At 36.2% G+C, this 22,058-nt stretch overlaps 2 protein-coding genes across 2 annotated transcripts; both read right to left on the bottom strand.

Annotated features, from left to right (window-relative positions):
• Window positions 1–281: 281 nt before the first annotated feature.
• Window positions 282–1,220, bottom strand: LOC142871537 (olfactory receptor 4K14-like). The gene has a single exon (XM_076004628.1). It carries the CDS (start codon window positions 1,218–1,220, stop codon window positions 282–284), a length of 939 nt encoding a protein of 312 aa, XP_075860743.1.
• Window positions 1,221–20,706: 19,486 nt separating this feature from the next.
• On the bottom strand, window positions 20,707–21,657 carry LOC105864589 (olfactory receptor 4K13-like). The gene has a single exon (XM_012752566.2). It carries the CDS (start codon window positions 21,655–21,657, stop codon window positions 20,707–20,709), a length of 951 nt encoding a protein of 316 aa, XP_012608020.2.
• Between the last annotated feature and the right edge of the window lie 401 nt (window positions 21,658–22,058).

Here is a 22,058-nt window from a genome sequence, read left to right as displayed (position 1 = left end):
GAATTACAGGATTTTGTTTAATGTAGTTATAAACATAGGAAGAATGATTAGATAATTTTTTCATAATGAAAGGCTATTAGTGTTTGTATTTTAGAAATATATTTAATGGTGTTCTGCTAGTTGATTAGGAAATGTTGAAATTCCCTGAATTTTATTAACCCTATTTTTGTTTCTAGAGACAATAAAAACATGCAGACATAAATTAAATGCCCTGAATTCCCAATCTGTTTTACAAGGTAAATATAGGCAATCTCAAGTATTCACATTGAAGCTTCTGAGCATTACACATTAACACTGGAATCCCTGTAATAGCTTCTAAGTCTCTTCATAGCATTTTTCATCTCTTTATTTCTCAGGGTATAAATGGCTGGATTTAGGAGAGGTGTAATAACTGAGTAGAACACAGCAAGAAATTTGTCCATCCAGGTGATGCTGAGTGGCCACACATAGATGAAGATGCAGGGTCCAAAGAAGAGCACCACCACTGTGATGTGGGCAGTGCAGGTAGAGAGTGCCTTAGATGCCCCAGTTTTAGAGCTTTGTTGGACAGTGAGAAGAATATACGTGTAGGATATCAGCAACAGAATAAAGCAGGTTATGGCCACAAACCCACAGTGAACATTCATTAATATTTCCAGATTATAGGAATCCATGCAGGCAAGCTTGATTACCAGTGGTGTATCACAGAAGAAGCTGTCTATGTCCCTGGGACCACAGAATGGCAGCTGAACAATTACAACCACTTGACTTATGGAATGCACAAAGCCAATGGTCCAGGAAGTCACCACCAGCCCAAAACACTTTTGGAGACTCATAATGGTGGAGTAGTGGAGTGGTTTACAGATGGCCACATAGCGGTCATAGGCCATTATTACCAGTAGCACCATCTCATATGCTGCAATAAAATGAGAAAAGAAGATCTGGGACATGCAGCCTCCAAAATGAATGGTCTTATTCTCCCTGAGAAAATCTGTGATCATTTTAGGAGTGGTGACTGAAGAAAGCCACATATCAACAAAGGACAGGTTGGCCAAAAAGAAGTACATAGGAGAATAGAGATGGGAGTCAGTGATGATTAAGATCACAATGCCAATATTGCCAGATACAATGATGAGGTAAAGCATACAAAACACTGTGAAGAGTAAGATCTGAATATTCCAAGAATGGCAAAGTCCCAGAAGAACAAATTCGGACACTATGGACTGATTTCCTCCATCCATTTTTATTTAGTGTATCCTCTAAAATAACCTAGAGGGAAGATTAGATTATTAGTTGTTGGGATGAGGAAGGATACTTAATTTTTAGAATTTTGTGTTCATATTGAAATTAAGCATTTATATCTGACAGTAAAATGTATAATATGTGAAGAAAAATCTTGGCCCTATATACATGGTATGTCCAACAGAGAAACTAACTGCTTTGATTTCTGGAGCCCAAGGAAAGAGTAAGGGTTTTTTTCTTCCTATTCTCACCCAGATGCCTCAGGCCAGCAATGGGACAAAGAGTCTCATCGCACAGGAGAGTGCCACGAGTGACCAAAGAGTCAGCATCCTTGCATCTGGATGCCCCCACCCCACACCTCCTCCTCTCCTGGCATCCCGGGAAGTAATTTTGGCTCAAGCCACTCATAGCCACGTAGCCACACCCACCCCACAGCCAAAGCGCGTCGCACTGAGGGACTTGGCTCCCAGCAAGAGAGCACACTCCTAGCCGAGCCTGCCTCAGTCAGCAAATCGCTGCAGTGGAGCCCAGAGGAGGAGGTCGCTCTGCAGCTACTGGGGCTTGGAGAGGAGGTCAGACTGATGCTCCTCCCCCCAACTCAGGAGCAGTGCAGGAAGTCCGCAGCCCCTCCCCCAAACCATAGCAGCTGGTAGAGTTCTCTGTCCCCAGTGACCTCTTTTCACCACCAGGGAAGTGTCTCCATCCCCATCCTCCTGTCCACGGGCATTTGGCACATTCGCCTGCTGACAGTGCAAATGGTGGGGCAGCGTGGGAGAGAGATCCCTCTTCCAAGGTCAGGCAGCAAGTGAGAGCCTGTGTCCCCCGGAAGGGTGAGGAGGAGTTCAAGACAGTAGGATTCTGTGGGTGAGACCCATCACCCCTCCCCTGGTAGGAGCATCCTTCCTGAGGAGACTTCTTGGGAGAGAGAGGTACACCCTCCTTGGCTTGGGGTGTAGTGGTGGAAAAGGGGTGCACAACTGGAGATTTCCTTATCTACCACTGACACATGGAGATGCACACTAGCGGCCAGATATATGAACTGTGGGAAAGCTCAAGAGGCCATCTTGGATGTAGAGACAAACACAAGTGGACTGATCAGAGGGGACAGGGAAGGAAAAATGTGGCTAGAGACCTCAGCAATTGCGCCGGTTTATCCCTTTCATCAGGAGCAGCCTTCCAAGCTTGGAGAGATAGCCCTGAAATCCATGTTAGCGGCTCCAGCTAGTGGCAGGATAAGCAACCATAGATGCTCACACACCCAGGCTTTCACACTCTGGCTGTCATCTATCTTGCTCCTAACCCACCTCAGGAGGGAGCAGGATCCAGGCAACCCCTGGGAGCTACAAGGCCTCTCCCAAAACTTGGGGCATTTGTATACTACACCTGGGGGACCAAAATATACCACGGGGACAACAGAATACTTCAGTAACTGGCTCCTCCATGCAAACTACAATCAACAACAGAGGGTACACCTCCATAGCTAAACATATTGCCTTCCATCTCAAGCTATTAGGGAACAGTGGATTCATACCCACAAGTACAGTCCACCAGCTTGGAGCTTAAGCTGGGGGACCAAACTCACTACACTCCATTGGGAAGAGGTGAAGACATTAGGTCAGAGGCAACCCAAGAGGTTCATCACATTTGCTATAACACCAGTGCTCCTCTCCCTGGCAATGTCAAGGAACAACCCTTGGGGACCTGAAGATAGGGCCACAAACCAGCCCTAGCACCCCCAGTTCTCGACCAAGAAACTAAATGAGAAAGAATCAGCAAAAGGACTCAGGAAATAAATGAGACCTGATCAAATTAAAAAGCTTCTGCACAGCCAAGGAAACTATCATTAGAGCAAATAGACAACCTAAAGAATGGGAGGAAATATTTGCATGCCGCACATCTGATAAAGGGCTGATAAGTAGAATCTACATAGAACTTACAAAAATTAACAAGAAAAAGTCAAACAGCCCGATTACAAAGTGGGAAAAGGACATGAACAGGAACTTTCCAAAAGAAGACAGAAAAATGGCCAGCAAACATATGGAAAATTGCTCGACATCTATAATCATCAAGGAAATGCTAATCAAAACCACAATGAGATATCACTTAACTCCAGTGAGAATGGCTTGTATCAGAAAGTCCCAAGAGAACAAATGTTCATATGGATGTGAAGAGGTAGGAGCACTCTTTACACTGCCAGTGGGACTGCAAATTAGTACAAACTCTATGGAAAGTAATATGGAGATACCTCAAAGAATTAAAAATATAACTATCATTTGATCCAGCAATCCCACTATTAGGCATCTACCCAAAGGAAAAAGAGTCATTGTATAATAAAGACATCTGTATTCAAATGTTTATAGCAACAAAATACACAATTTCAAAGATGGGGAAACAACCCAAATGCCTATCAATACATGAGTGGATTAATAAAATATGCTATATGAATACCATGGAATACTACTCAGCCATAAAAAACAATGGTGAATTGCCACCTCTTGTATTATCCTGGATGTAGCTAGAGCCCATTCTTCAAAGTGAAGTATCACAAGAATGGAAAAACAAGCACTAGATGTACTCACCATTAAATTGGTACTAACTGATCAACACTTAGGTGTACATATGAAAGTAATATTCATCGGGTGCTGGATAGGTGAGCTGGGGGAGGGGAGATGGGTAAACTCACAAATCATGGGTGCAGAGTGCACTGTATTGGGGAAGGGCACACTTGTAGCTCTGGCTTGGGTGGTGCAAAGGCAATATATGTAACTGAAATGTTTATACCCCCATAATATTCTGAAATTAAAAAAAAACATTGCTGGTAAAACTGGATATTCACATGCAGAAGAGTGAAACTAAACACCTCTTTCACTATACACAAAAATCAACTCTAAATGGAATAAAGAATTAAATGTAAGACCCCAAACTATAAAATTACTATAAGAAAACATCAGGGAATGCTCCAGGAAATTGGTCTGGGCAAGATTTTTTTTTAATTAGACCCCAAAACACAGGCAATAAAAGCAAAAATAGACAATTTTTACATCAAAGTAAAATTTTTCAGCAGCAAGGAAGCAAACAACCAGTAGAGTCAGGGACAACCTACAGAATGGGAGAAAGTACTTGCAAACTATGCATTTGACAGGAGAATAATATTCAGAATTTATTAATATAAGGAACACAGATAATAAATGAATAATCAGAAAATACAGAATAAACAGAAAATAAATGAATAATCTGATTTAAAAGTGGGAAAACACCTGAACAGCCATTTCTCAAAAGAAGACATACAAATGGCCAACAGATATATGAAAATATGTTGCCATCTATAATTATCAGGGAAATTCAAATCAAAACCATGATGAAATATCACCTAACTCCAGTTAAAATAGCTATTAATATTATCAAAAAGACAAAAAATATCAAATGCTGATGAGGATGTGGAGAAAGGGGAACACTTTGGACTGTTGGTGTGCATATAAATTACTATAGCCATTATGACAAACAGGATGGAGGTTTCTCAAAAAATTAAAAAGAGAACTACTACATGATCTAGCAATTCCATTATTGAGTATACATTCAAAGATAATGAAATCAATATGTTGAAGAGATATCTGCACTCCCACGTATATTGCAGCACTATTTATAATAGCCAAGAATGGAAATCAACCTAAATGCCAATCTACAGATAAATGGATAAAGAAAATATGGTGTACAGATGCAATGAAATAGTATTCAGCCACAAAAGAGAATAAAATTTTGTACTTTGCAGCTACATCAATGAACCTGGAAGACATTATGTTAAGTGAAATAAGCCAGTCACAGAAAGACAACACCACATTGTCTCAATCATGTGGAATTTACAAAATTGATTTCATAGAGGTACAGAGTATAATAGTGGTTAACAGAGGATAGGGAGGGTCAAGAGATGGGGAGAACAGGAGAGGTTATTAAAGGGATACAAAGTTACTGTTGACAGGAAGAATAAGTTATTAGACAATTGGATGACTATATCAAGTAACAATGTAGTGTATAGTTCAAGATAGCTGGAAGAGAAGAGTTTGAATGCTATGACCACAAGGAAATGATAAATATTTAAAGTGATGGATATGGTAATCATTCTGATTTGATTATTATATAATGTATACACGCATTGACACCTCACAATTTACCCCATAAATATGCACAACTATGATACGTAAATTATAAATAAAAATTGATTAATACAAAAAATATAAGTACTAAATTCTATTTATAAAAATTTTCACCTTGGGTTATATGAATGAATGCTGGGAAATCTCTAGGCTTTGAAATATTGCCATCTCCTCATCATCAAAATTACAAAAGATATCTATTATTGATTTATCTATCTCATTGATTGCATCTATCTTTTCTAGGTAAGAATAAATTACAGACATGTGTAGAAAAACATCTGTTATTATTAGTTCTTCGTGTACATAAAGAAAAAATCAGTGATTACCAATCATTTACCTCCAAATATAATAATAATATTGCTTATAATGTTGATTCTTAAGTAAATTGAGAATTCTTCTCAAACTGTATATTGGAAAGATAATTGCTTATGTTCCTTTCCTGTTTATTAATTATCTTCCTTGGCATTGTTTCCCTTTTTAAATATCTTGTCTTTTATCCATTGAAATCTCCAGGGTGGTAGCAATGAGAACAAATGAAATATGAAAACCATTACCACATGATGAGCATTACTTTCCCCTTCCCTTATACTGAGATTGGATATCCTTATCCATAGATTAAGGATAGAATAAAAGAAATGCTCATAAAGAAATTAGATGAAGCACACATTTCCTGTGGAAAGGGAGATATATTATAATAGTCTTAAATTACAAATAAATATATCCTCCATAATAGAAATTACCTAATTTATAAAGATAATATCCTGATATATTACTCAATTGACTTATGCCCCCTGAGAAACTTGAATAATCTCACTTTTATTTGAAAGATAATCAAGACAAACCTTTCCAGGATAAATCTTCAATAACTAGTTCTGTACCTGATGAAATAAGTGACACAGAACATATCAATAGCAAAATTATAGTAATAATAGCAAAAGTAGTATCAACTGTGTTAGAGAAATTTGTTAAAAGGTAAACATGTACTTTCCTAGGGAACAGTTTACCAAAAAAAAATCATTCTGCTTTTTCCCACTTTAAAAAGTTGTTAATATTTTATAATATTTGTGGAGTAATTATTTTACTTAATATTAATTCCATATTTATGAGAATTAGTAAAATAGCCATAGGGTTTTTAAATTATTCAGACCTGATATAAAATCTTACTCTATTATTGTTGATCTTGTGACTTTGATATAAACGTATTTCTGTTAACATTTCTTCATTTCTAAAAGAGAGGACATGATATCTAATAGACATGTTGTGAATATGAATCAGAAAATATATAGAAAGCATTAAACTTTTGTGGTACTCAGTGGATGTTAGTTAATATTACTTACTTCCTCTGTTTATTCTTTAAGGTGAATCTTGAAGGTGTACAGTTTCCAAAATTTTTTTCAAAATATTTAATATACTGGCAAGTACTTTCTGTAAGTAAAAATATATAATCTCCTTTTAAAAAAATAACTACTATTTACATTTACTCTGAATTAACCTACACATACTTAGACCCTATAAGATGTACAGATGCAAAGGACGTATCTGTCATGCCTCTTACTTTCCAGAAACATAAATACTTTTTCACCATTCACTTTTGATCTCGCCTGGGCAGAGCTGTATATTTTTTAAGAAGAGCTACAAGAGAATATAGGATATTCTATTAAAGCACCATTGGAAGTCTTGACTTTACCTGAGGCAGAATTTTCACAAACTGGAGAAAGGATAATTTTTGGATTGATGAAATTGAAAACGTTGAAAATACTATTCTAGACATTGGCCTAGGCAAAGAATTTAAGAAGAAGACCCAAAAGGCAATCACAGCAACAACAAAAATAAATAAATGGGACCTGATCAAACTAAAAAGCTTCTGCACAGCCAAAGAAACAGTCACAAAAGCAAACAGACAACCTACAGAATGGGAGAAAATTTTCGCATGCTACACATCCAATAAGGGGTTGATAACTAGAATCTATTTAGAGCTCCGGAAAATCAGCAAGAAAAAAATCAAACAACCCTATCAAAAAGTAGGCAAAGGACACAAACAGAAACTTTCCAGAAGAAGACAGAATAATAGTCAACAAACATATGAAAAAATGCTCAACATCTGTAATCATCAGGGAAATGCAAATCAAAACTGCAATGAGATATCACTTATCTCCCGTAAGAATGGCCTTTATCAAAAAGTTCCCAAACAATAAATGTTGGCGTGGATGGGGAGAGATAGGAACGCTACTACACTGCTGGTGGGACTGAAAACTAGCTCAACCTCTGTGGAAAGCAATATAGAGATACCTTAAAGTGATACAAGTAGATCTACCATTTGATCCAGCAATTCCACTACTGGCTGTCTACCCAAAAGATCAAATGACACTCTACAAAAAAGACACCCACACTCAAATGTGGTGCAGCACAATTTACAATTGCAAAGCAGTGGAAGCAACCCAAGTGCCCACAAATACATGAGTGGATTAATAAAATGTGGTATATGTATATCATGGAGTACTAGTCAGCTCTAAGAAACAATGATGATATAGTACATCTTGTATTTTCGTGGATAGAGCTAGAGCCCATTCTACTAAGTGAAGTATTCCAAGAACGGACAAATAAGCACCACATATGCTCATCAGCAAATTGGTATTAACTGATCAACACCTAAGTGGACATATAGGAATAACATTTATAGGGTATTGGGAAGGTGGGAGGGGAGAGGAGGGGTTGGGTACATACAAACCTAATGAGTGAGATATGCACCATCTGGGGGATGGTCACGCTTGAAGCTCTGACTATAGTGGGGAGGAAAGACATGGGCAATATACATAACCTTAACATTTGTACCCCCATAATATGCTGAAATTTAAAAAGGCACTTAAAAAAAAGTTAGACAAAGGAGACAAAATGAATTGCTCTTTTAAGAATTGTAAAATTTTTTATGTTTACTAATCTATTGCACAGCATGGTGACTATGTTAGAAAAACATATGTATATTTTAAAATTGCTAGGAGTGCAAATATCTCACGACAGATAATGATGCACATCATTGTATACATATATCAACATACCAGATGGTACTCATAAATACATATATATTATTTGTCAATTAAAAATAAATAAATACAACACATTTTAATCTCTTTCTATTCTTCTATAAAGATTCTTCTCTATAATAATACATCTAAAACTGCTGTTTCTCAATATTCATGCTTTTACAAGGAGAATTTTGTCTTTGAAGAATTTAATAGATTGCCTGAGATATACACCAGTGAGGTACAAAGGGAGAAACCCCAGTTAATTCCATAGTTCATGCTTTTCCTCAGGTATTTTTAATCCTATGTCTATTGTAATAGTACTTCTCACTAATATAGGACCATTTTTTACTTCTATCTTTATACTAAAAGTTATTCTTACCCCCATCTACGAAGTTTAATCCTGTGTTTGTAGTAATATCACTTCTCATTGATAATGTGACCGTTTTTACTTGTATCTCTATGCTAAAAGTTATCTTCCATACAATGCTTGTCCTGATGTGAAAAATGTTATTTTTATATGGAAAGAATCATTTGAAAAAGGATAACTGGAAACTATTCACATCAAATAGACATCAAAGAACTGTGATTTCCCTAAACAGACTGAAAGCATCTCTAAGACAGTGCATTTTGGTGGTGTGTGCATTGTTGTTAAAAAGACAGTAGAAATTCTAGCAGGAATGGGATAGGAGGATAAAACTTGTGTATTGTCTTATGAAAATACCAGAAACTAAACAACCCATTCTCAAATCCAAGCATTATGGTCATGCAGGAAACAGATACACAGAAATATTTTGAGAGTTATTTTTAAAAGTATAGATGAGATGACTTACTAAAAACACATTATCTCTAAAATCATATTCTCTTTTAATCTTTTCTTCTGATGTGTGCTTGAGAATACAACCATTGCTGGGTGGAGACTGTATCTGTGGAAGTGCTTTCCCTCAGTCTGACATATATTCTTTACCTAAAGGAGTCCCTTGTGTGATATTTCCCTATTCTGTGTTCTGGACAGAATACCAGCCATGGAGATAATTATCTTGGGCATCTCTTGAGGACTTCTTTGGTAAGAGTGATAATCAAGTGTTGCATACTCTGGAAATCAGAACAGGGAGACAAGTAAAACCTCATGTAAATCAGCCCAGCATTAAGAAGTTGTAAAACCATCCTCTTCTTGTGATGCGATTTTTGGCAAAGCAGACAAAAGCATATAGTTTAATATTTTGTGTTTCTTTACTTTTGTTGATTTGAAGTCTCTGTTATCTGATATTAGAATGGATACACCAGCTCTCTTTTGGTTTCCATTTGTATGGAATATTGTTTTCCATCCCTTCACCTTGAGTCTGAATGTGTCCTTGTGGGTTAGATGGGTTTCCTGGAGATAGCAGACACTTAGCTTTTGATTTTAATCATTCATTACCCTTTTATGACGGAAACTCTTAGCAAAATAGGTATAGATGGAACATACCTCGAAAGTAGAAGAGCAATCTATGACAAACCCACAGCCAACATCATACTGAATGGGGATAAATTCAAAGCATTCCATCTCAGAACTGGAACCAGACAAGCTTGCCAACTGTCACCAATTCTATTCAACATAGTGCTGGAAGTGCTTGCCAGAGCAATCAGACAAGAGATGGAAATCAATTGTATCCAAATAGGAAAAGAAGAAGATGACAAATTATCACTCTTTGCTTATGATATTATCATATATCTAGAAAACCCCAGAGATTCTGTTAAGAGACTCCTAGAATTGATAAATAAATTCAGCAAAGTCTCAGGTTACAGAATCAATGTACATAGCATTCCTATATACCCAAAACAGTCAAACTGAGAATCAAATAAAAGGCTGAATACTGTTCACAATAGCAACAAAGAAAATAAAATACCTAGGAATATATTTAAGCAAGGAGGTTAAAGATCTCTACAGGGAAAACTATGAAACACTGAGGAAGGAAATTGCAGAGGTTGTGAACAAATGGTAAAACATATTATGATTACGGATCAGCAGAATCAACATTGTTAAAATGTTTATACTACCCAAAGTGAATACAGATTCAATGTGATCCCCATTAAAATATCAATATCATTTTTCACAAATCTAAAAAAAATAATTATATGCTTCATATGGAACCAGAAAAGACCCTGAATAGCCAAAACAACCTCAAGCAGAAAGAACAAATTGGGAGGCATCACTTTACCAGACTTCAAGCTTTATTATGAGTGTATAGTAACCTAAACAGCAGGGTACTTGCTCAAGAACAGAGACTCAGACCAATGGATCAGAACAGAGAACCCAGACATGAAACCATCCTCATATTGCCACCTGATCTTTGAAAGGCATGCAAAAACATACACTGGAGAAAAGAATCCCTGTTGAATAAATGGTGCTGGGAATATTGGATAGCCACATGTAGAATAGTGAAACAGGATCCACACCTCTCATTACTCACACAAATTAATTTACAGTGGATAACAGACCTAAACCTAAGGCATGATTCTGTAAGAATTCTAGAAGAAAAGGTTGGAAAATTCTTTTAGATATCAGCCTATGCAAAGAATTTATGATGAAGACTCCAAAGGCAATCACAGCAACATTAAAAAAATTAATAAATGCGTTTTAATTAAATTTAAAAGCTGCACAGCCAAGGAAATAATCAATAGAGTGAATAGACAACCTACAGAATGGGAGAAAATATTTGCATACTATATATTTGATAAAGGGCTTGTTAGAGTCTACAAAGAACTCGAGCAAATGAGCAATAAAAAATCAAACATCCCCTTTAAAAAGTGGGCAAAAGACATGACAGAAGCTTTTCAAAAGATAGACTAATGGACAATAAACAAATGAAAAAATGCTCAGCATCTCTACTCATCAGGGAAATGTAAATCAAAACCACAGTGAGATATCACCTAACTCCAGTGAGAATGGCTTTTATCAAAAAGTCCCAGAACAGGCCGGGCGCGGTGGCTCACGCCTGTAATCCTAGCTCTCTGGGAGGCCGAGGCAGGTGGATTGCTCGAGGTCAGGAGTTCGAAACCAGCCTGAGCAAGAGCGAGATCCCGTCTCTACTATAAATAGAAAGAAATTAATTGGCCAACTAATATATATAGAAAAAAATTAGCCGGGCATGGTGGTGCATGCCTGTAGTCCCAGCTATTCGGAGGCTGAGGCAGGAGGATCACTTGAGCCCAGGAGTTTGAGGTTGCTGTGAGCTAGGCTGATGCCACAGGACTCACTCTAGTCTGGGCAACAAAGTGAGACTCTGTCTCAAAAAAGAAAAAAAAAAAAAAAAAAAAGTCCCAGAACAACAGATGCTGGCATGGATGGGGAGAAGAAAGAACACTTACACCGGTTGGTGAGAATGCAAACTAGTACAACCTTTATGGAAAGTAGTATAGAGATACCTCAAAGAACTAAAAGTAGAACTAGCGTTTGATCCAGCAATCAAACGGTAAATACCCACTACTGGGTATTTACCCAAAGTAAAAAAAAAAAGTGTCATTTTATTGAAAAAACACTTGCTCTCAATTGTTTATTACAGCACAATTCACAATTGCAAAGATGCAGAATCAACCCAAGTGCCCATCAATACATGACTGAATTAATAAACCATGGAGTACTATTACTGAGCCATAAAAAAATTGTGAGCTAATACTTTTTAATAACCTGTATGGAGGTGGAAACCATTCTTCTAAGTGCAATATTGCAAGAATGGAAAAACAAACACCACATGTACTCACCACTAAATTGGAATGAATTGATTAAATATTTATGCACACATTTGGAAATAACACTCATCAGAAATCAAGTAGGTAGGAAGGGTGAGGAAGGCATGAGTAAATTCACACCTAACAGGTACCATGAACACAATCTGGGTTATAGGTACATTTATAACTTTTACTCAAAGTTTACAAAAGCAATTCATGTAACCAAGACATTTGTACCCCCATAATATTCTGAAACTTTAAAAAAATGAGGTTAAAAAAAAAGGTGCCGTCTTGGAAGCAGAGCCTGGGCTCTCATCAGACAGGCTGGTACCTGAATCTTGGACTTCTAGCCTCCAGAACTGTAAGAAATGAATTTCCATTACTTCTAAGTTAAAAATAAAATAAAATAAAATGAAAATTTAATGTAAACATAAAATTCACATGTTGCTAGGACTACATCTTTAAAGCACTCTTCAACTCCAGTCACTATAACATACATATTGTTTAGATGGAGTGAATGGAATTATCAGGTACAAGCCTATAAGGGATCACTAGGTGTTTGGGTAAAAGCAGATAATTTTGAATTTGGTAACAAAGAGGTCACAGAATGTCAATTTATTCTAATGCCCATGGACTGTAGACCTAAATTTATAATTTAGGACACCTCAAGGCTTTCTTTATGCAACTTAGTCATTTTGAATACTTTGTTTTGTTGTGACATGAATGCTTGGAATACATATAGAGGCTTTTTAATTTGTTCTTTATCCACTTGGATTAACACAATAATAATGTGCTTACTTGTTTCTAGAGAGATATTTGGGAACAAATACGAACACAAACATTAACAAAAGGATAAGGCGAAATGTGCTTGTGTAACTTAGCAGATTCTTTACCAGGTGGAATTTCTGTTTCCTTAAGAAAGAAATAGATGTATGTCTTGTGTCAGTGCAGGACAGTTACAGTATGCATCTGTCTACTCATAAAAACCTAACCTGTATGTCTTGTTAAAAAAGAATAATACTGAAATTAAAAACACAATACCCTTTACTATAGAACTAAACAAAATCAAATATCTAGGAGTAAAATTAACGAAAGATACAAAAGATTTATACAACAAGAACTACAAAACACTAAAAAAAGAAACTGCAGAAGACTTAAACAGATGGAAAAATCTACCTTGTTCATGGATCGGTAGAATCAGTATAGTTAAAATGTCAATATTACCTAAAGTGATCTACAGAATTAATGCAATCCCCATCAAAATACCATCAGCATTCTTTACAGATCTAGAAGAAATAATTCTTCACTTTGTATGGAACCAGAAAAAACCTCATACAGCCAAAGCAATCTTAAATAAAAAGAACAAACTGGGAGTCATCAGTCTTCCTGACTTCAAGCTATACTATAAAGTAATAATAGTTAAATCAGCCTGGTACTGGCACAAGAACAGAAGCATGGATATCTGGAATAGATCTTAGATACCAGAGATGAAACCATCAGTATACGGTAATCTAATCTTTGATAAAGCTGATAAAAATATACAATGGGGAAAAGAATCTCTCTTCAATAAATGGTTCTGGGAAAACTGGTTAGCTACATGCAGAAGAACAAATCAGGATCCCTACCTCTCACCTCTCACAAAAATTCACTCAAGATGGATAACAGACTTAAACTTAAGGCATGAAACCTTAAGAATTCTAGAAGAAGATGTTGGGGAAACCCTATCAGATATTGGCCTAGGCAAAGAATTTTTGAGGAAGAGCCCCAAGGCAATCACCGCAGCATCAAAAATAAACAAATGGGATTTGATCAAATCAAAAATTTCTGCACAGCCAAGGAAATCATCATTAGAGTAAATAGACAACCCACAGAGTGGGAGAAAATATTTGCTCTCTACACCTCTGATAAAGGTCTAATAACAAGAATCTATCTAGAACTTAAAAGAATTAACAAGAAAAAAAATCAATCAATTCCATCAAGAAATTGGCAATGGAAATGAAGAAAAACTTCTCCAAGGAAGACGGAATAATGGCCTGCAAACATATAAAAAAATGCTCAACATCTCTAATCATTAGAGAAATGCAAATCAAAACCACAATGAGATACCACCTAACCCCAGTAAGAATGGCCTATATCAAGAAATCTCAAAACAACAAATAATGGTGAGGATGTGGAGAGACAGGAACACTCTCACATTGCTGGTGGGACTGCAAATTAGTGCAACCTTTGTGGAAAAGAATTTGGAGTTACCTCAAACAGCTAGAAATAGAAATACCATTCGACCCAGCAATAGTATTGTTGGGGATCTACCCAAAAGAGCATAAGACATTCTATTATAAAGACATCTGCACCTGAATGTTTATGGCAGCACAATTCACTATTGCAAAATCATTGAAACAACCCAAGTGCCTGTCAATTCATGAGTGGATAATTAAAATTTGGTATATGCTCACAATGGAATATTACTCAATTCTAAGAAACAACAGTGAGCTAGCACCGTTTATCCTATTCTGGATTAAACTTAAGCCCGTTATCCAAAGTGAGGTGACACAGGATATGGAAAATGGGCCCCACATCTACTCACCATCAAATTGATACTGACTGATTAAAACTATGATTCTCAAATGGTGGTAATGCTCACCAGGGATGGGGGGGTGTGGGAAGGAAGAGACCCAATCTTAGGGATGCATTTTGGAGGGGAAGGGCATAACTCTAACCCTTCTTATGGAGAGGCAACAATATACAATGTAACCAAAATGTCAAAAGAAACCCAAACATACAAAAAAAAAAAAACCTTTTTATTGGGTGGTGGGCAGGCAGGAGGGGGGAGGAAGAGAAGGGTGTATACTCACATAATGTGTGTGGTGCACCACCTGGGGATTGGACATGCTTGAATCTCTGGCACGTCGGGGGGGAGGGAGGGGTGAAAGGGGCAATTTATGTTACCCTGACAATATCTGTACTCCCATAATATGATGAAATAAAAGGGGGAAAAAAAAGAATAATTCTATCATATGTTAGGAGCCACAAAAATGTGTTGATGTGTGCGCATGTGTGTTTAGAACAGTTCAAACAATTTTGTTTTTACATTTGGTCATCTAGAGCAGTGGCCCCAACCTTTTTGGCACCAGGGATTGGTTTCATGGAAGACAATTTTTTACTGATGGGGGTTGGAGGTGGAGCTCAGGCCATGTTGCTAGAGATGGGGAACAGCTGTAAATACAGATGAAGCTTCACTCTCCCACCTGCCACTCACTTCCTGCTGTGAGCCCCCCCCCACCAACCCCATTCCTATGTTTCAAGGAAGACAATTTTTCCATGAATCGGGGTGGGAGTAGGGTGCTCCATGGTGGTTCCTAACGGTCTGCTGCCAGGGAGTTGGAGACAATAGATCTAGAGAATTTAGCTGAAAGATCCCTAATTGAGAGTGGACAAATTTATATTTTTGATTTCTCCTTATTTAAGGAAAGTTAGTCTTGGATACCGATGAGTTTCTAAGTATAGTTAGGAAGTCAGTTTTTGTATTTAATTCTTTATTATATTTTAAAAATAATTTATTAACACAAATTTAAGCTGAATTTTAATGAAAAAATTATATTTTCAACAAAACTAAACATGTCATAGAAATATAACGATGGAACACTATATTTGATAAGTGAAATGTATAATACGATTATTTTTAAGAAAATCAACAAATAAAGCAAATCATTACCAACTTATTTTGAAATGTAATTTATATGAGTCTTGCACTAAAACCCTGTCATTATGATTGTTATCTAGGTCTGTCTGGAGATGACACTTTGTGTCCTCAGTCTACTTATGGCTACTCTCATTTCCTGATCCCTTGGAGTATAAATAATGGTGTTTAGTAAGGATGTAATAACTGAATTAAACACATAAAGAAATTTATCCACTGAAAAGCTACTAAGTGGTCAAGTGTAAATGAAGATACATGGCCCAAAGAATAGAGTGACCACACTGATATCATCAGACAGTGTGGACAGAGCCTTGGAGAGTCCACCAGAGGATCGATGTCCCACAGTTGCCAGAATAATAGTGTAGGAAATGAGCAAGAGTATGAAACAGTTGAAAGGCAAAAGTCCACTGTCAGCAATTGCCAGCAACTCCAGAACACAGGACTCGGTGTAGGCAAGCTTCAGAACTAGAGAAAGATTACAAACTATGTTTATTGTCTACCACAGTGGGGACACAGGTGACAGTAAAACCGTTTGGCTCATAGTGTGCACAAGACCAACAGCCCATGATAACAGCACAGAGCCCATGAGTACCTAGTGGTTCATGATGGTTGTGTAGTGAAGAGGTTTGTGTATTGCAATGTACTAGTCAACAGCCATAACTATGAGAAGAGTCATCTCTCTGTTCCCTAAGAAGTGGAAGAAGAACATCTGAGCCAGACATCCCCACAGTGAAATAGTTGTGTTCTCCCTGAGGAAATCCATCACTATCTTAGGGGTTGTGATTGTGGACATAGACGTGTCAAGAAAGGAGAGATTTCTAAGGAGGACATATATTGGTGTTGAGCACAGGTGAGAATCAAAGGTTACAGTGACCATAATGAGGTTTCCTGTCATGATTGCTGCATAGGCCAACAAAAATATATTTAAAAGGAAAATTTCAAGTTCCCAAGTGCTGGGGAGTCCCAACAAAACAAACTCAGATATCGCTGAGTTGTTTCCATCTAGTTGAAGTTTTCAGAAAGTCTTTAAAAGGAAGATAGTCTGGAAAAAGTGATAATTTAACCTGTCATTGTTTTGAAGTTATGGACATATAGAAATGATTATGTGATTCCTATAGAGAGAAGATCAACATTTATGAAAAATACATCTTAATTAATGCAAACAACATTGGCATTATTTTATTTTTTTTCAGCCAGAAAAGCACAAAAACAGAAATTTATTATAAAATTCTGTACACATGATTTGAAGGCAAAGATTTATATCTCCACATGCATTTATTGCATCCATTGTGAGTTTCTGAGTTCATGACTCATGAGTTCGATAGGTCAGTGAGAAAACTCTGTCAAATGACAATTAGGTAAATGAGTTCGTTCAAGTGGATAAGAACATAGTTACTTAAGTTTTTGGTCCCTAGAATTCATTTTTTATCCTTATCTAATTTGAAGCACTCAGATATGTGCAAGAGAGTTGAATTATATACCCAATTTAGCAAATTATTTTAGGGTACTTTCCCCTATCAGCTATACTATAATCTCACCCCTCTCTTTTATCCCAAAATTATATATTAATAATGTCACTTATTTCTGAATCTTTAAACTGGCTATAATCTGTCCTATGTTCTTACCATCCATCTCCACCATTATTAAAAAAAATAGTCAACTTCCTAGGAAGTTTCTAGACAAACACATAAATGTTTCCTACCTCCTCTTTTTTGGGGAATAATGTTCTCTCTCTCTCTCTCTCTCTCTCTCTCTCTCTCTCTCTGTCTCTGTCTCTGTCTCTCTCTCTCTCTCTTGTGTTCTGTGCCATACTTTGGTTATTGAACAAAATTTCTGACCTCTACTGTTCAGTCTTCATGCTTATTTTCCTCAATTTTTGTTGCTAGGCTTCTGGCTGGAGTTCTTTCATTCTCCTCTCTTTGCATTCTGTGTGTAGAAAATCTCCGAACAACACCAAACTGCTTACAAGTTTATGTTTCCTGGACTTCTTTTTTTTTTTCCTTTTATTTTATCATATTATGTTTCCTAGACTTCTGAATGCTTATCTTCTTGCTCCCAGAGCTTTCCTCTGACATTCCACATGTGTGCAGACTGCCTCTTGTTTATTTTCCTGGTTCACACATCCTTGACATTTGTACTTTCCATGTTTTCCCACATTGAGCCGACACCATTGGTTCAGTTAATGCCTTTCATGTGGGTAAAAGATGAAGAATTACCACACTCCTTTTAACTATCTCTGTTCGCTTAGGAATAAAAAGCATAGGAGGTATAATACTGTGGGTGTATATTCAGTAACAAATACATTTCCACAACAGCATTAAAATAGCATAGTTATCACATGCGGAAAGGTGTAACAGAGTTCTTTTGATAAGAAAAAAGGGCTGCACAATTTCTATTGGTCATGATTTTTTCTTATGTTTCCTTTTCATGTAAATGTTAAACCATGTATAGATTAGATAATCCACCAGTAATGTTCACTTACTACCAAGAAAATGTTTGGAAAACAAAAAATCAGATTTCTGCCCAAACAGCCATTATAAATAATTTTCTAATAAAAATAATACATGTGTATACATAATAGAAAAAGTCTCAACATTATAAATATGAAAGGGATTTATTCTCATATATTGATCAAATTAATAAAGTTGGAAAAGAACAGTTTTGGATGTAGGTAGAAAAGTACCAGCGGATTTAGAAAAATAGAGGATACTCCTTGGGTGGCTAAATTATCAAAAATGAATATATTAGCAGTACAATTAGATAATTGTATTGACTAAAAAGTTATATGCCTTCAATCAAGAAAATAAGTGTCAGGTTGAAGGGAAATAAAAAAGAATCAATTTAAATTAATAATTTAACTCCATATTCCATAAATGTTTTCTAAATTAAAACAAATGCTCAAACTATGAAAATTAAAATATAAATAAGAAAATTGAATATTAAAACAAAATAAGTCAGGGTTTCCCATTTTCATTAACTCAGATTTTATTAGATTAAATGTCAGACATCACAGATGCTAAATTTAGCCACAGAAGAGCTTCATTTTCATTATTTTACCATATCATAAATTATTTTATATTTTATCCCATGTGGATTAAATCAATCCAAGTTTATATTCCAAAACTCAAAATTAACTTGTAAAACTGACCCTTGGATCAGGAATGTGAGTTGAATTTATTTAACGGTCACAAAGTAGTTCTTCTGATACTTACTATAATACAACTAGATACATATTCCAAACACTAGGTGATAGAAATTGTATTTTACAGGGCCCTCAGGATAAGAATAATATGGTTTTCATTCAACTATAAGTTTTATGTAAATGTCTCATCTTTCACTAAAGCATACAATTGTAAGGTGTTGTCAGCACTGCTATTTAAATCTGCCATTCCTCATCTAGTTGTAGATGAGGAATGGTCTCTTCAAAGACATATAGACAGTGATTCTGAATATATATTGGTTCTCTTTTTCACCTCCAGTAAAATACATGGCAATCATTTGCATATTCGAAAAATAAGGGGAGACAGGAAACATACATAAGATACAGACTTGTAATCAATATCCAGAGGGAATTATTAAAATAAACATGCTGTTTTCCTCTAGAGTTCAGACCAAGGATTTACTCTCTCATCATTTAACTGGATTGTGAATTCACCCAGTATATCAGCCATGTGAACTTTCTTTAGAATGTACTTCCTCTGGAAGCCCTAACTCAAGTAGTTTGAGTGATGGTAGGTGAAAACATTCATAGAAAATGAAACTATCATAGATGATACTTGAAGGAATTTTAATTCTCTTCATTTGATTACATGGTTATGAAGATTTATAAAAATTGTGATAATTGAATTTTTTCTTATGTGTAAAATTAAGATAAAAGACATTTACACTAAACAAAGCTTATAAGAACATAGACCATAGACCATTGACCTTTTCCTAACATAAAATTTTAGCTTCACTACCTATAAGCTCTTCCTCGGTCTGTGGTATCTATACAGACTGGTCCTTCTGCCTGGAATGCTCAATTCTCTCTCTAACATCTAACTATGTAACTTTCTTAATGCTTGGCTTAACTTTCCCCTCCTTAGAGTGGTCTTCTAAGACCACCATGTCTACCTAGCTACCTCCCTGCAACTTGTTATTCTCTCCAAGGCAGGGACAAGATATGTATCCTTATCAATGTAGCTGCATTGCTTGGAAAAGAGTCTGGTACTTAGTAAATATAAAGAAGATTGTTTCATGAATGACTGAATTCACTTAAAGAACATTCACAAATCCTTATTGTTTAGTAAAGGAAGATAGAATACAAGATACATGGTTTTAACTTTTAATATTTAAATCGATATTGAATTCTCCCAAAATTATTTGGGTAGTCAATGAAATGTTTATTTCTAAACAATTTTTATTCTCTACTAAGGATGGTTAGCCATCTGAGGCCACAGAGTAAAAACAAACGTTCCACAAATCCTAATTCAACTCCCAATTCCACTGAGATTCCTGTGCAAGGTTTACATATATTGATAGATATTTTTTTAACAAACATTAGGTTAGAAACACATAACTTTACAAATAAAAATGCATAGGTATCACCATCTTGTGTGTTATCTTACTCAAGTTTATTTTACATCTTAATTCACTGGATTAAAGAATTTTTATAAGGAGATATTATATTTATATATTTTAAAAATTCTAAGACAATGAGGTGTATAATAAATGCATGCTATTCAAGGCATTATATCTGTGTTATAAACATTTTCTATTAAAAATCTTAAATTAAAAATATCTTACTAATTCCAGGAATTTGCAGGAATAAAATTGATATTATTTAATATTTTTATTTTAACTATTTGAATAAATAGTTAAGACTCAAATCCTAAAACAGCAGAACACACACACAATGAATCAGATATTACAAACAGGATTTAAGGAACCAGCCAACAATGTGTTGGCTGCTTAGTCTCTTAATGGCTGACTTCATTTCTTGATTTCTCAGGGTATAAATAATTGGATTAAGAAGAGGAGTGATTACAGAATAAAACACAGAAAGAAACTTATCTACAGAATAACTGTTGAATGGAAAAGCATAGATGAAGATAGCTGGGCCAAAGAAGAGGGTTACTACAGTAATATGAGCAGATAGTGTGGACACAGCCTTGGAGGATGCACTGGAGGAATGCTGCCAGATGGTGACCAACATGATGATGTAGGACGTGAGCAACAGAACGAAGCAGACCAGGGACAGGAGTCCACTGTCTGCAATCACCAAGAGCTCCAGGATATAGGTGTCAGTGCAAGCAAGCTTGATGACCAAGGGCAGGTCACAGAAAATGCTATCCACAACATTGGGACCACAGAAAGGTAAACCCACTGTAAAAACCATTTGGCTTGTGGTGTGTATGAACCCAATTGTCCATGAGACCAATATAAGCACAATGAGCACTCTGTGGTTCATTATGGTCTGGTAGCACAAGGGTTTGCATATGGCAACATACCTGTCGATGGCCATAGCTATCAGGAGAGACATCTCACCACCCCCAAAGAAGTGCATAAAGAACATCTGAGTCATGCAGCCCCACATGGAAATGGTCTTGTGTTTTCTAAGGAAGTCAGCAATCACTTTGGGAGTTGCCACAGAGGAAAGACATAAATCAAAGAATGATAAATTTGCCAGAAGGAAATACATGGGGGAGTGAAGATGGTTATCAAATATCACAGAGATGACAATGAGAAGGTTTCCCACTACGATGGCTACATAGACAAGAAAGAAGATTGCAAAGAAGAGAATTTGGGTTTCTCGAGAACTAGAGAGTCCCAGTAGGACAAACTCAGAAACACTTGATCTGTTATACAGGGTATCCATCTTTCCATTTGCAGGATTTTGTCACAAGCTGTCTAAAAGAAAAGAGCACACAGAAAATCACAGAGATTAACAACCCACTGAACCTAATCATTTTATGCATTGTATTGCTTATTCAGGGTACCAACCCTTTTGGAAATGTGACTTTTTTGTAGCTATTCCTTGGTAATTTGTAATTTCAGGTATTTCACAGAATCACAAAACCATTAGAAACTGTGGTAGATATAGAGTGATTAGATCAAATTTGCCTGTTGGTTAATACATGATAGGATTAGTAAGATACTTGAGTAAACTTAGTATCCCTTCATTCTCAGCTTCAGAAATCACTGTGAATGAACACTTAGTTTATTAGATTGATAGGGCAGGCTCTTGAAAAGCATCATGGGAGTAGATTTTCATCTTTT

The sequence above is a fragment of the Microcebus murinus genome, chromosome 6, assembly GCF_040939455.1.
Source record: "Microcebus murinus isolate Inina chromosome 6, M.murinus_Inina_mat1.0, whole genome shotgun sequence".
Taxonomy (NCBI): Eukaryota; Metazoa; Chordata; class Mammalia; order Primates; family Cheirogaleidae; genus Microcebus; species Microcebus murinus.
The sequence above is the reverse complement of the archived record's forward strand: the minus strand, read 5'-3'. Positions and strand labels throughout refer to the sequence as shown.